The 13,307-nt window shown below is 41.9% G+C and overlaps 1 protein-coding gene across 3 annotated transcripts in view; it reads left to right on the forward strand.

The window, feature by feature from the left end:
* The window catches only part of LOC147315679 (uncharacterized), a 36,216-nt gene that overhangs the window by 9,798 nt on the left and 13,111 nt on the right, over positions 1-13,307 (forward strand). The window contains exons 1-15 of one of the 3 annotated variants that reach the window (XM_086258655.1): positions 1,399-2,694; positions 3,196-3,246; positions 5,037-5,137; positions 5,335-5,473; positions 5,587-5,636; positions 7,705-7,810; positions 8,183-8,341; positions 8,433-8,550; positions 8,655-8,716; positions 8,874-8,999; positions 9,079-9,194; positions 9,289-9,450; positions 9,547-9,743; positions 9,975-10,104; positions 12,913-13,106. In XM_086258655.1, coding sequence (XP_086114781.1) covers positions 1,872-2,694; positions 3,196-3,246; positions 5,037-5,137; positions 5,335-5,473; positions 5,587-5,636; positions 7,705-7,810; positions 8,183-8,341; positions 8,433-8,550; positions 8,655-8,716; positions 8,874-8,999; positions 9,079-9,194; positions 9,289-9,450; positions 9,547-9,743; positions 9,975-10,104; positions 12,913-13,106 — 2,534 coding nt within the window. In that variant the 5' untranslated portion in view covers positions 1,399-1,871. Of the gene's footprint in view, positions 1-1,398; positions 2,695-3,195; positions 3,247-5,036; positions 5,138-5,334; positions 5,474-5,586; positions 5,637-7,704; positions 7,811-8,182; positions 8,342-8,432; positions 8,551-8,654; positions 8,717-8,873; positions 9,000-9,078; positions 9,195-9,288; positions 9,451-9,546; positions 9,744-9,974; positions 10,105-12,912; positions 13,107-13,307 lie in introns of those variants that run through there. The other 2 variants (XM_086258654.1, XR_015124380.1) reach the window with 2 other exon arrangements.

The following is a 13,307-nucleotide window of genomic DNA, read 5'->3' on the forward strand; positions in this document are numbered from 1 at the left end:
ATATATCTTTTCGTTCCCCTACTGCTTAGGTATATTCAAACAACATGTAAAAAGGATTATGACAAAACTTGATATTCTTGCAAATACCAGATCAAGATATCATAAAAGCCAGCCGCACTAGGCTGCGAATGAAAAGCACTTGTGTGGTTTAACTTTATCCAGACTTGTGAATGCCAGTGGAGGTCCTTTTTAAGAAGTGGTGGGCTCTGTTTTCTGTCCTGTCAGCGTTGTGCATCTGCTCTCCACTGCCCCCCTTTGTTGGGCTTGAAGTATTGATAGTGATTATGTCAGAGACCCTATTTTCTAGTTCCCCTCATAAAAGCACTGCATATTTCTGATGATGCACACCAACTTGTGCCATTTTATATTGATTTTAGATTATTTTCTCGTAAATCTTTAACCCCCAAAACAGTGGAAAGTATGTCATTTTGTCTAATGTCTATAGAGCCAGTAGCTCTCAGCTTGGTTCTGTGCTGTATAGCTTTGCTGTCATATTCATGTCTGAGGAAAACTAACCATATACGTTCTCATCTGCAGCTAAAAGCAAAAGTCAGGGTGCTTATTTTAGATTACCTTTCTTCCAGTAGAAACTACCATGCAGGTCTTTGAGTGATGCAATATAAAAGCACCAGAAAGCAACAAAGAGTCTTCAACTTGGCGCTAAGCCTATCAATAGTCAACTGGCTTCACACTGAAATCATTTCAAACTTCTGTTATTTATGTTAAAAAAATAATAATTTCTGGAATATTACCAAAAGCAAAAATCCAGTTTTATTGGAGCTTTACTGGGTTGAACCTGTTATTTGAATATGGTCGACACAATTAATTTGATCACAGATAAAAAAAAAGAATATTAAACTGGGATTTCATTAATTGTAGGTGAATAAACACCTTGAAACTTGAAAGGTGAGACGCAAACAGAAACAGCGTCAAAGAAACAAACAGCAGTGGCTTCCTTTCGCTCCAGGAAAGGTGAGAGGTGGGTACTCAGGGAGGAGTAATTATTCCCATCACTCTACCGTCACTGTATGGGCGTGAGAAAAAAAGCACGCATATCATCTTTTCATACAAGCCTTCGATGTGGGTGGTGTGGTAAAATGGTTTTAAGCTGATGCTGGATGATTTATCAAGTAGCAGAGAACAGGACTGGGCCTGTGGAATGAAGGAAATGTCATCTGATGCCATACGGGTTGTATGAGCCAAGCATCCGCAAGCCCATATTCTCACCTGTGTCCAAACACGCTGACTGATGACCTCCAGAGAAACTGAACACTGCCTCATATTAATATAACAATCTGCACTAGACACACACACACACATATACATATACATATATATATATATGTACATGCACATATTTAAAGACATACTAAACCATTAAAAAAAAGTTATCATCTCATCACCTTGGGTCATGGCCAATGTGGATATTACTTTGATATGTTTCACTAACACCCCTATATACTGCTCTAAACATGACAAAACTGCCCCAAGATCCGATCTGATGTATCAGGTATCAAGATCACGGTGCCAGGCACCACTGGAGGTTACGAGGCTGTGACGAGCACCGCTGTAATACCGAGGTCCTCTGAAACAAGAGTGTATCTGAACTGCTTATCATATCAAAGCATGCTGATTAAGGCAAGCATTAATTTCAAGTGTTCACCTAAGCTGAGGAGCATGAATTGGTGGCTAAGCAACATATGTTGTAGCCGGGTGTTTGTGCTGAGTGCAGGCACTATGGCTTTTATCACACAGCAGCATTTTATGCCAAAGGACGGGACGGTTTCTTGTCTTATTTCAGTCCACAGAAGCTGAGCTGGTTATTGTGAAATAAGTGTGCTTAGTAGTATAATCAGCAGCCAGTCACAGGCATGGCAAAAGCAAATGCAGTAAAACAACGAGCTCGGAGGTGCCCGTGGAGAAAGAGCCCTCAATGTTTTTCGGGCAGGCTGTTCTGTTGCTCGTGTTTGCGTGGTGAAAAGGATCCTCTGAGGAAGCAGGAGAAAAAGATTAATGGGGCCCCTCTGCATGCACACTCGGATCAACGGGGATCAGGTGAGAAGGAGACTATCCAGATTACAGTGGAGGATCTGGGAATAGTTAACACTAACTTCAGCCTGTTTGATGAGGACTCTCTGACCCCGAGGAACAGCATGTCTCGCTCAGCAAGCTCTGTGTATGCCTGCTCAAGAGCTCTGAAAAAGAAAAGGCTGAAGCCTCTGTCTTCACTCTCTGTACAGCCCCAGGCTGAAGCAGCAGTCACTTCTAGCAATGGAGAAGATGATGAGCAAGAGGATGAAGTGTTGTCTGGAAGCAAGTTGGATCCTGAAAACTTTTTGACACCACCTGTCATCAATCTGATTCCACCTACGCCCTCTGACTTTGCAGAGATTGATAAATTCTTTGAAATGAATTCAGAGGAAAGTGTGACACACACAACTGGCATTGACGGAAGCGTTGCTGCGTGTGACCAGGACGAGGATAAAACAAAGAGTGTGGAGACTGAGCAGCCAAAAAAAGTATGTGTACTGGCTGAGAGTACGGCCAATAGTGAAGTCGAACCTGAGAGGGGCCTTAGGGATGAGCTTGGAGAACAAAGAGAGGCTGTGTCAATTAAAAATAAAGAGAAAACTAAGGGTGAGCTCTTCCGAACCACCTTCCAGGTGGCTCCTCTCCCTGAGCTTCAGGAAAAAAGTGAGTCTAACAGTTTTATTTAAATGTACACTACAGTTAGTCCTTTTCTGCCAGGAGCTAGTTGGATGAGAAGATAAATATCAAAGGATTTTTTTTTTTTTTGGTTTTCAGTGGTGAGGTAGCACAGCCCAGCCTGGCCAAAACACTGAGACCACCTAGCTTAGCTTTGAATAGTGTCCCTTCAAAAACTCCAAAGCAGTCCTGTTTCCATGTTGCATACTCCAAAGTCAAAATATCTCGTGTTTTTGCATTAAACTCTGTCCAGGTAAGACTTTCAATGCACTGCAGACTGATCTCATAAAACACATTTGATGCATCACAGAAGGAAAGGCACAGATGCAAATAATAACGTAACGAGCTGACACAGCTAAATAGAGCACAGCTAAATATAAAGTTGGCAATGAGGCAAAAGAGAAAGAAAGAACAAAAGAAAAGTATGTGTTTCCTTTATCGTGTTTTATTTCAAGCAGATTTAAGTTGTTGTTTCCTTCTCTATCACAGGGAGCTTCAACACCGGAATAAATCTGTTACCATTTACTGAGCATAACTTGGGTGAGTTTTGATGACATGAACTTGCAAGTGGTTGTGTTTAAACCTTTTTTGTAAGCTTTAGGAAAAAAAACTTAGGTGTGAGGTAAATGACACCAGATGATGATTCTCTTCATCCAACCATTAAAGCTCCTGTGCTGCCTCGTGGTTTTGATCTTAGCTCCCTGTTCACATTAAAATTGCAGGCATTATTTGACACCGTTACAGTACCTCGAAAGCCTCCTTGGGGAGTTGCAGAAGTTCCCCTTTGTTGGAATCTCTTTTTTGCCATTGTGTGTGTATTCCCAGTGTGTAACTGGTCAAGCCGTTCCCAGGTTTTGGGTTCCTGTGACTCAGCATGCTCTCCTCCCTCTCTCAAAGAGATGACTCTCTTTTCAAACCAGAGCTGGACAATAACACTGGAAACGATAAGCATCGCTTTTGCCTATCCATTACATAAATGTGCTGAAAAGTTCTGAATCTCAAGCTTTGCTTTGTCACTGACCCTGTGTGTGTGTGTTTCAACAGTTGCCAAACTCTGTCACGCACAAACTTGGAGCGTTTAGTGTGTCTACAGGTGTGGGTGCAAGGATGCAATGTGTTTGTCTGTGCCAACCAGTCAAGGGTAAGACATCTTATTTGCGTTTTGACGTGTCCCGATGGAGCCGACTCAGACTAGGAATGAAGTTCATCGTTCCATTGTTGGAGTTTTCACCCTTTTAAGGCAACATCAGGCCGGGTCCCTCAGCCTGCACCAAATTCCCTGTCCTTTGTTTTGGTTGGCATTGAGGGGTACAGCTACCCTCCATTACCATTCTCAGACACATCTCCATCTTGTGCCCATTCTGCCATTCATGGTGAAAAGAAGTCATGGATTCAGACTGGAAGCGATTTTCTCAGCACTTCAAAGACACACTGTCATGTCTGAGGTCGGCTAGAGGATGGTGCTCCTACATGTCTTCGCATTAAGCCAAGATTCATCACTTTCCTTAGGTGGCTGTTCAAGTCAAGGCGGTTGTGTTTTGCACTGAGTGTTCTGAATCTGCTTTGCAGCAGACTAGACTTTTGATCCTTCCCAGAGTGACTCAAGAGCAGCCAGGTGATGAAGAGAGTGCCAGCTCGCTGCCCCCCCTCTATGCACTTCACTGTCTCTCCAGCTCTCAGACAAGATTCCACTGCTGACACGCATAAACCAATTACGCTGTCTTATCTGATTCTGACTCCATCTGAACCCCAATCCATGTCAAACCAGCCTTTCAGAGACAGGCCCCTGAAATGAAAAACACGCGTTAAAGATTTTTGTGTTGTTGTAATCTATTTGAACAGACTACTGTTTTTGAGTTCTCAGAGGGGTCCTGACACTTTAGTCTCAAAACATATAGTTAAGTCAGAGTAGTCACAATCACATCACTGCCTTGTGCTGCCTGAAAAAGCCAGGCTTTGATGTCATATTCTCAGCCTCATTCATCTTGCTTGTTATGATAGCAGATAATAAACATATCTGCTCGCTGACCAAGTGACATTTGGAAAATAGAAGAATATGCACTTTCTGTGGGAAAGAACGTGGGCTGTCAGAGAAACATGTCATCAACCAGACAGACTTTACTGTGTTGCCCAGCAACTCCATCTAGCTGCGTCCAGTATCAGCACTGCAAGTAAACCTGGTGACCTGGGCGCCAGAAAAAGGACACACTTGCTTAAAAGGAAGAAAAAGGACTTGATTGAATTGCTTCTTCCTCTTCTTTTTAAAAACAAAACAAAAACACAGCTCTAATAATGAATTTTGCATTTATTGACTGACTTTTTCTTTGCAGATGACCTGACCAACAGAGACTCAAGTTTCTCAGATATTCTCAAGCATGAACTTTGCCCGCTTCCTCACACCACCATGATGGCTACATTTGCTCACCAAAAGGTAAGGCTATCAACCAAAGTTTTTTTTTTCATGATTGCTTCATACTCTGTAGTCTATAGTCTCCATCTTTGCTTAACGAGACTCAGGTAATATACAGAGCATCTACTTTAAGATATCTGACCTTTGCTCAAGAGATGCTCTGTATGAAGTCAAAATTACAGACTGTCTGTAAAGTGAATCTGCTTTTTCCTTGACAGAGGCCGATAACTCGTTCGTGCAGTCTCGAGGACAGGCTGACTAGGAGTGCCACTTTCCACGGTTTAACTCAGACCACAGATCGACGCCATGAAGAGGAGGGGTCGCCAAGACAGCGACGAATAACTGTCGGTGATTCTGGTAATATAATATGGCCAAGCAAGCTTTGTTACTACATAATACTACTATTCCAACTAATTAGAAACACAACCTTACAAGAAGCTCATCTGTTTTTCTTTGTGTATTTTGCACAGCATCCTATATGCCTCATTCTAAGGATCAGAATGGAAACTTTTCCGAGAAGGTACTGTAAATCATCAAAGCCGAGCCTTCAGGGTGGCATCAGCACACAGCCCAGAGCTGCTGCAATTATAGAATATACTCTGTTTATATTTCCCAGCTCCCTTGATCTGTCAAAGCAATGACTCAACAAATAGTCTCAGGATTTTAGTCTTTGTGTCCAGGATTTGCCAAGCAAGATTGCTTGTATCCTTAGCAATCTACGTGTTAGCCGAAACACAAGAGAGCACAATTTTTTTTCAAGGCCAATCACTCACGTCCGGTATTTGCTATCTCCAGGCATTAACAGTCATTTAAGCAATTGTGCAACTTGTATCTTAAGCAGCCACATCTCACGCTGGAGCGCCATAAAAGTGCTGATGCTATGGATTATTTGCATGGTTTAATATGTTGTTTTTGCTGTGTCATGCAACATAATGGGGAAATCCCACAGAAGAGGCAGACTTCATATATTTAATCATAGTTACTCTGTAAAGCTTTCCTTGAAGGGGACATTGTAGGTTTTTCTTCCAGGAATGTCATAAACAAAACAAAAAAAAGACAAAAAATCTGACTAAGGGAACAATTGCACAAAACCCTGTGTTTAGGGTCCCCACTTAACTAAACATTTCATTGTCTTTGACAAAAAACATGTTTACAGTTAAACACACAAATATGTCTTTTTGGTGTAATATGTCCAAACCCTTATATCCAACGTAGTCATACTAATTTCCATTAAAGCTGTGATTCAGATGAATACACGTCTGGAATTTCATTGTTATGTCTTGATGTTTTACCACCTACTGACTTGTTGTTGGGGTTTTTTGTTGTTTTTTTTGCATCCAGATGTTTGAGTCACAATCGTCTTTGTGCGTCATTTCCTGCTCTCAGGATTTTCCAACCGCTACTACTGTTTGGACTGAAAAAAGACCCCCCAAAATCCCCAAAACAGTACAGAACAACTACTCAAACAGTAATCAGATCGTTTTAGGAAGTTAAAATAAAGTGATCTGATCTGTGCAAATAAAAAACAACAACAAGAACAACAACAAACAGATAAGATCGGTACGACTGCAATTCAGTAGAAGTGGTAACTGCACGAACAAGATTACAAAAGAACGTAAAAGTATTGTAGAGTGTTAAGTTTTGGCCTGAGCTGTGCCTGATGCATCATGGCTCCTCATGGCAAAGAACTGACTGAAGCGAAAACGAATGAGCCAAAACACAGCTGCAGCAGCACTTAGATGATATCAGAGGAGTCATACTACCAATAACGCAGCCATCCTTGCAAAATTATTTCACACAGTAATGGCTGTTTATGTGAACTTGCAGCATAGCAAGAAGCCCATATGTGTGGGCAGCGCATGCTTTAGTCAGATAATATCAAAATAAAGCCGAAAGTTATGCTTTCAGTACACACCCAAGTACACACCCCAACAGTCAACATTTTTTGGGAAAAACTATTTTTCCAAAGAAGAAGGTAAAATAATAAAACTCCTACAGCAAGGAGTTGCTAAAGAGAAGTGTGTGAAAATTATTACAAAATTTTTGCAACTTGCTGGAAAGCAGATTTGTGCAAGACTTATATCAGGGAGATTTAATATGAAATAATACAAAAATATGATTTCATTTTGGATAATTCACCATTCTAGTTGAAATACACAGAGATATACACATTTTTTAGTACACAGCTGTATGCCAAAACTCATAACCAATGGTTTATAGATGCTTGTGTGTATGGTGTAATGCTATACACTCAAAAAATATGAATGTCCAAAATGCTGACTTTAAGTAATTTGATTACACGTAAATTTCCCATGGAATTTGTTACATAGGTACAGTGTAAATCGTTAAATGTAATGGAATCAAGCATGGGTTTTTTTTCTTAATATTTAACCATTTGAATAAATAAACCTTTGCTTTGATGTACTTCAGTTGCACTTTACTTAAAATTACTGCTTCCTGTTTATGAGGGCAAAGAGTCATTTTTTTTTGAGTGTATATACTTGTGTGGTGTGTTTTCACACACTTGCTCCACGCCTTTGTATAATCTGGTACAAGTTAGCAGCTGTCTAGCCTCTCCTTCTCCCCAGGATGTAGAGAGGCAAGTGGCCAAATCTTTCAGGGATCTGAACACTGAAGAGGTGTGCCAGTGGTTTACCAGTACTGGACTACAAAAGTGTATCCCTCTCATCAAAGGTAAAACACCGTCTACTGACAATGCATATTGGTTTCTTTTTAGTGTAGATGGAATAAACTGTAATTAATGAATGCTATTAAATTGAGATGGAAAAATAGATGAGGATATAAGAGTATTAAACCTCTTAAAACTGAAACATGTCAGTGTCTAATGCATAAAAAGAGGAACGTCTTCAAGAAAGTCCTGTCGATTAAATCAAACAGCCTACTATCCATAGTATCTGCCCTCTAAAATATGATGCATGTGTTTTGATTGCATTTTGAATATTACATGTCTTAACAATACCTGATTTTCAGGTCTTGATTGTTGCCGTTTACAGTTTATTGATGGCTGTTAAAATCAGCTGATACATGAATAAATGCTTGTTGCAGAGGCAAATCTGTGTGGTGCAGACATGGCGTCTGTAGATGTGAACACTCTGGACACCCTCCACATTAGCACAGTGGAGGACAGGGAGAAGTTGCTGTCGGCCATTTATAATGAGCTTCACCCTCCCAGCACGGTGACTCAGAGAATCGACTCATTGCTCGGTATAGTTACTATGTCAAACTATGTCAAATAATAATTCATGCAATGAACAATGTAACAATGTAATTTATTGATGTTTTCCTTTTTAAACAGAATCATTGGGGCCTGGTGATGTGGAGACATTCACTGCAACGCTGGTGTCAATGACTAAGTCCAAGTCTTCTCCCCATGTGAGCTGTTTGAATACAAATCGGCGTTCCTTCAAGCTGAGGTGAAGCCACTCATGTAATGTGAATTCCAGAAATTTAAAAAAAGTAGCAAAACAAACACAAAAACAATTCATCGTTTTAACCTGGTAATCTAATTCTGCTACAGAAACAACAGCCTAAACAACGCAGGGCAGAGGAGTGCTCAACTAATAGAGATTACTATCAACGGTGAGTACTAAAGCTCAGTTTGCTAAGATCTTCAGTGTCTGCACTCTTTGCAATGAATGGATGTGAATGTTAAATATTCAATTATGTTTGCATAGGCAACAGACACTGAGGATGAAACAGGAGTCATCTTTACCTGTGATTTACTTTTGTGTTTCAGCGTCAGAGCGAATAGTTCATCTCAGAACCCCGAAGGAAACAACAGTGGGAAAGATTATGGACTCGTGCATCAAGATGCTGGGAATGACAGAAGACAAGAGTCTCTTCACACTAAAAGACAAGCAAGGTTCACTGAGCGTTATTCAAAAACACTAAGCCATACTGTTTACGCAGTAAACGTGTTAAATATATGATTTAATTTGAAGGTTCGCCGGAGGAGCTCTCACCAGATCAACAGATTGGGACTCTACTTCCATCATCATCATCATCATCTGCAGCAGCAGCAGCGAGCAGTCAGCTGGAACTGCACTTGGTTAAAAGGGTAGATTAAAAACAATCATAATAAACAGTCCAGCATAAAACTCAAAAACACCAAAACAAAGCTTTCTGTATGATTTTTTTTTTTTCAATTGTAGGATAAACCGACTGCTTCTGCATCCCAAGACAGTCCAGAGGAGAACAGCCCTGATGAAAATCACAACATTAACAATGACATCCGAGGCAAACAGCTGGCTAAAGAAGAGCGGATCAGGGAATTAAACCAACAAGTGGCCTCACTACAAAATGTCATCCGTCAGGTCCATATCTGTGTTTAAAAAATGCGTAACACTAAAATTATTGTACTAAATTAATATTAAACATCGTGATCTGGTTGATCTTTACGTCCCCAAAAGGTCCAAGAGCTCCATCATGGCCTGGTAGCTTTTTGCTCAGAGTTGAAGAGCATGGATGGAGACACGAATGTCGATGCACTTGGCTCTGCTGAGCTGAAGCAGAGACTGGAGCTGGTTAACAGAAGACTGCAAGACAAAAGGCAGAACCTGCAGACCCTCAGAGACAACATTACCGACTTCACAGCTGACAAGCAGAAGTAGGAGGACCATCACCTTTAATTAGCAACTTATTTAACGACACAAATACTTAAAAAAAAGAAGAAGCTTTTTTCACCTTCCAGAGACAAAGTACAATTTAGAAATACAAGCACCTGTTGTAGTAGTTAATGATCTGTTGAGACTGTAGTAAATGACATTTACCTGAACCACATTTGTTTCTGTGTATGTGAGCTTGAACTTCCACGAAATGTGGTTCCTTTGCTTTTCAGGCAGTTGGAGGTTCATCTCTTGGAAAAGATGAAACTGAATTGCCACGTGTTTAAGGAGGAAATCTGCATCGTGCATCTCAATCGACAGGCGGCTCAGCTCCACAGCGCTTTGCAAGAAAGCCACGTTAAGGTACTGCTGATAAAACGAACCTTTCATCGATTTATTTTTAGTGCTGCTGTAGAGTTTAACTGGCACAGCGAAGGCCTGCAGGACTTTAATCAACAGCATGTGAACTGCAGTTACACCAATATGTGGGAAAGCTCTATGGTCTGAGTCAGAGAATGTTTTGACTGCTAAAAATAAACAATGAGAAGCTGATGTTTGCACCAAAACAACTCTAAATATTGAGAAAGGCATGCGTGGTATGGGATAATAAAATGCTACTGGAGAAAAAAAAAGGTCAAATTTGGAGCTTTCGGAATTTCATGCCATTGCGCATGCTGTCCCTAACCATATCAGAGCAACTCGTGTTCCTGACCTTTGCCCTAAAAATCGAAGCCAGACTTAGAGGATAAATTTACCTGCAGAACAAGTGACAGTGACGTTCACACATTTGATCCGACTGGTGACTGAATTAGACAACACTGGGAGGGGTGGTCTTGGCCTCTTGAAGTGGAAGGCCAATATCTGAGACTCTTAACTTTGGTCCTCTGAGTGACACACAGTGTCTGCTCTGTTTCATTAAGCTGCGCACTTATCCCCGCTGTGAGAATGAGTACACAATGCAGAGTGAAATCCATTGTACGAACATGCACTTTTTTTTCCCCTGAGAAATGATGTTTAGCGCTGACATTCGAGAGCCTGTGACCATACCAACAATGGAATGCGTGTGACAAAAGCCACTTGGAGAGAGCAGTGGCGAAACGGGCCAGCGTGTGTAAAAGTATCTCCATCTATTCCCCGAGGTGCCCACTTTTTTTTTTTAATGTGGCCCTTTTATCCTGCTGGAGAAGCCCTAACGAGGTGCCATGAAAGGACACGCGCGGCTTCGGCTTTGAAAGGTGCCCCGTGTCACGTTGCCACCCCAAGGCAACGCTTTTTTAGGTGGTGAGTTTGTGGGAAAAGCAGCAGTGCTAATGTTTATCATATGACCTAATCAGAGTTAACACACAGGTCAGAGCTGAGGAGCAGCCTGGGAACTGATAGAGCTGCTGTTCAAATAAGGAACAGACCGCCTTGTGTTTGGTCTTGTAGACTGCCCCACATTACAGACAATAAGGAAATATTTCATCATCGGCAGTCTAATCTCCCGGATCTATTGCAACTGGAGAGCATCAATAAAGCAGCCGAAGGGGAAGGCGAAAGAGAAACAGAGGCGCGGAGCGAAGGGAGGAGGGGAACGACAACAAATGGAGGAAATGACTTTAAATAAGCAGTTTAGCTTGGACGACTCAAAAACTTCAGAGAGATTATTAAAGTGGGGAAGTTGGGAGAATTATGTTTCACCCAGGCTTGAGTCGCGCTTTGAGCGTGGGTCACGTTTTGAGAAGAATCTCCCACCTTTTATTTCTATTTTTTTGCAGTGACATGCACGAGTTTAGGAAACGGAGAGTGTGTTTCCGCTTTTTATGTAGACAAAGTCATCGTACAAGCTGCGGTTTATCAGTGTGGTCACAGTGTCTCCCAATTCTCTATCCCTCATTTTCTTTCCCATAAGACCTCTGCTCTGTGCACAGCCAGGGCATCTGCATTCACAGTGACAGGACTGAATGTAGATCTACTAACACCCATCATTTCAAATGAAATATAATCCCTACCACTTAGCGTCTATGTTATTTAGCCTGTCAGAGAATCTTTTCTCACTCTGAAACAAAACTCTTTCACAGATGATGTTTTAAACGGTCGCATTTGTGCAATATACGGCAATATTTCTTGTCGCCGAGCAGACGTGTGAGTGATTCCCACCTGAATGACCTTTGTGATCTTTCTGTTTGTGTTTTAATTGCCTGCTTTTGGTCTGCTCATGTGTCTGGTGGGGGAGGAGATGTGCTCCATGTCTGGCTCAGGTAGGCTGGGATTTGATCAGCTTTTGTAGGTAAACAAGAAGAATATGAAGAGAAAATTCCTCGGGTTCTTGGCGTGCGTCCAAAACGGAGCAAGCCGAGAGGGAAAACGCTGGGCATTAGAGTCTGTTCCTCGAGGGGCTTCGGCTGCGTTTCCGTGGATATATCCTGTCTGGCCCACTTGTCTGAAGAAAAGAGAAGCCTTAGCTTTGACCCCTGACCCCGAAAAAGCGGCATCCATTGCTCCGAGGCATTCACACGCCATGCAGGGGGGGAGGGGAGTATGCCAAGAGGCTGGATAAGTGAACATTGGAATTCAGCGGTCGGACTCACAAGTTATTTCGGATCCCTGCAAGCTACTTGTGGTGCGATCGCTTCCCAAGCTAATCATTACATCTTGGTGGTCTCCTGGCTTTGACGCAGCCTGGGCCTTTATCTCCCGTAGATTTCCACACATGATATCTGTAATCTTTTTAGTTTGTTTTCTAAGAAACAAAAATAATGAAGTTAAAAGTTTATCTTAAGAAAATGGTAACTGAGTTAGCTTCATGTTTCACTGGCACAGAAGCTGGTTTGGAAGTCAGTCCTTGTATAGCTGGCAACCTACACAGAGGAAGAAGAGGAAACCTGAACCCTATACTGAGAATGGTCTCTCATTATTTTGTAAAAATCTATGATGAAGCCGGAGGCCGTCTGTAAATGAGTATTACTGAGTGGTATTAATCTTCTCCGAACTTTCCTGAAAATCAGCTGTGGCTGAGACTTCACTACTCAGGGTTTGTGTATCTATTTACTGTAAGTGAGACATGGGACGCTGCAGATTTTGCAATAAATTTGTATCACTCCACTGCAAATGCCTTCAAATCTCAACCATCTATCTCTAAGCTGTCTCTGATTGCTTGCTTTAAGGAATACGCTCTTTTTCTGCTTTCAGGAAAAGGCTCGAAAGAAGACTTCACCCATTGGTAGCTTGAGCCAGCTGGTGTCACCGCAGCGTCCGGCCATGCTGCTGGTCGTACAGGAGAACCAGAACCCTGATGGCCGTTACGGCTTCTCCTGTCGCTATGGGGAAGGCAGCGGACTTGTGGTGGTCGAGGTGGACAACTCACAGCTCTGTGTGGATGACAGGTGACTCAAACAAAAACAAAAAACGTATTCATAAATGCACGCTAGTTAGTGAGAGCGGAGCTCAGCATCTTACTCATTTCACCCATTCTTTCATTCACTCTGTCTCTGCGCGTGGTAGCGATGGCAACCCATCAGAAAACAAGCAACATAACGCAATACTTGGATGCAGAAGAGAGTGAGAGGGAACAGATAAAAGAACTT

Source organism: Aulonocara sp. 'chitande type north' Nkhata Bay, linkage group LG13, assembly GCF_057382095.1.
Source record: "Aulonocara sp. 'chitande type north' Nkhata Bay isolate Kocher_YH1m ecotype deep benthic linkage group LG13, A_spYH_male_GT1.1, whole genome shotgun sequence".
Taxonomy (NCBI): Eukaryota; Metazoa; Chordata; class Actinopteri; order Cichliformes; family Cichlidae; genus Aulonocara; species Aulonocara sp. 'chitande type north' Nkhata Bay.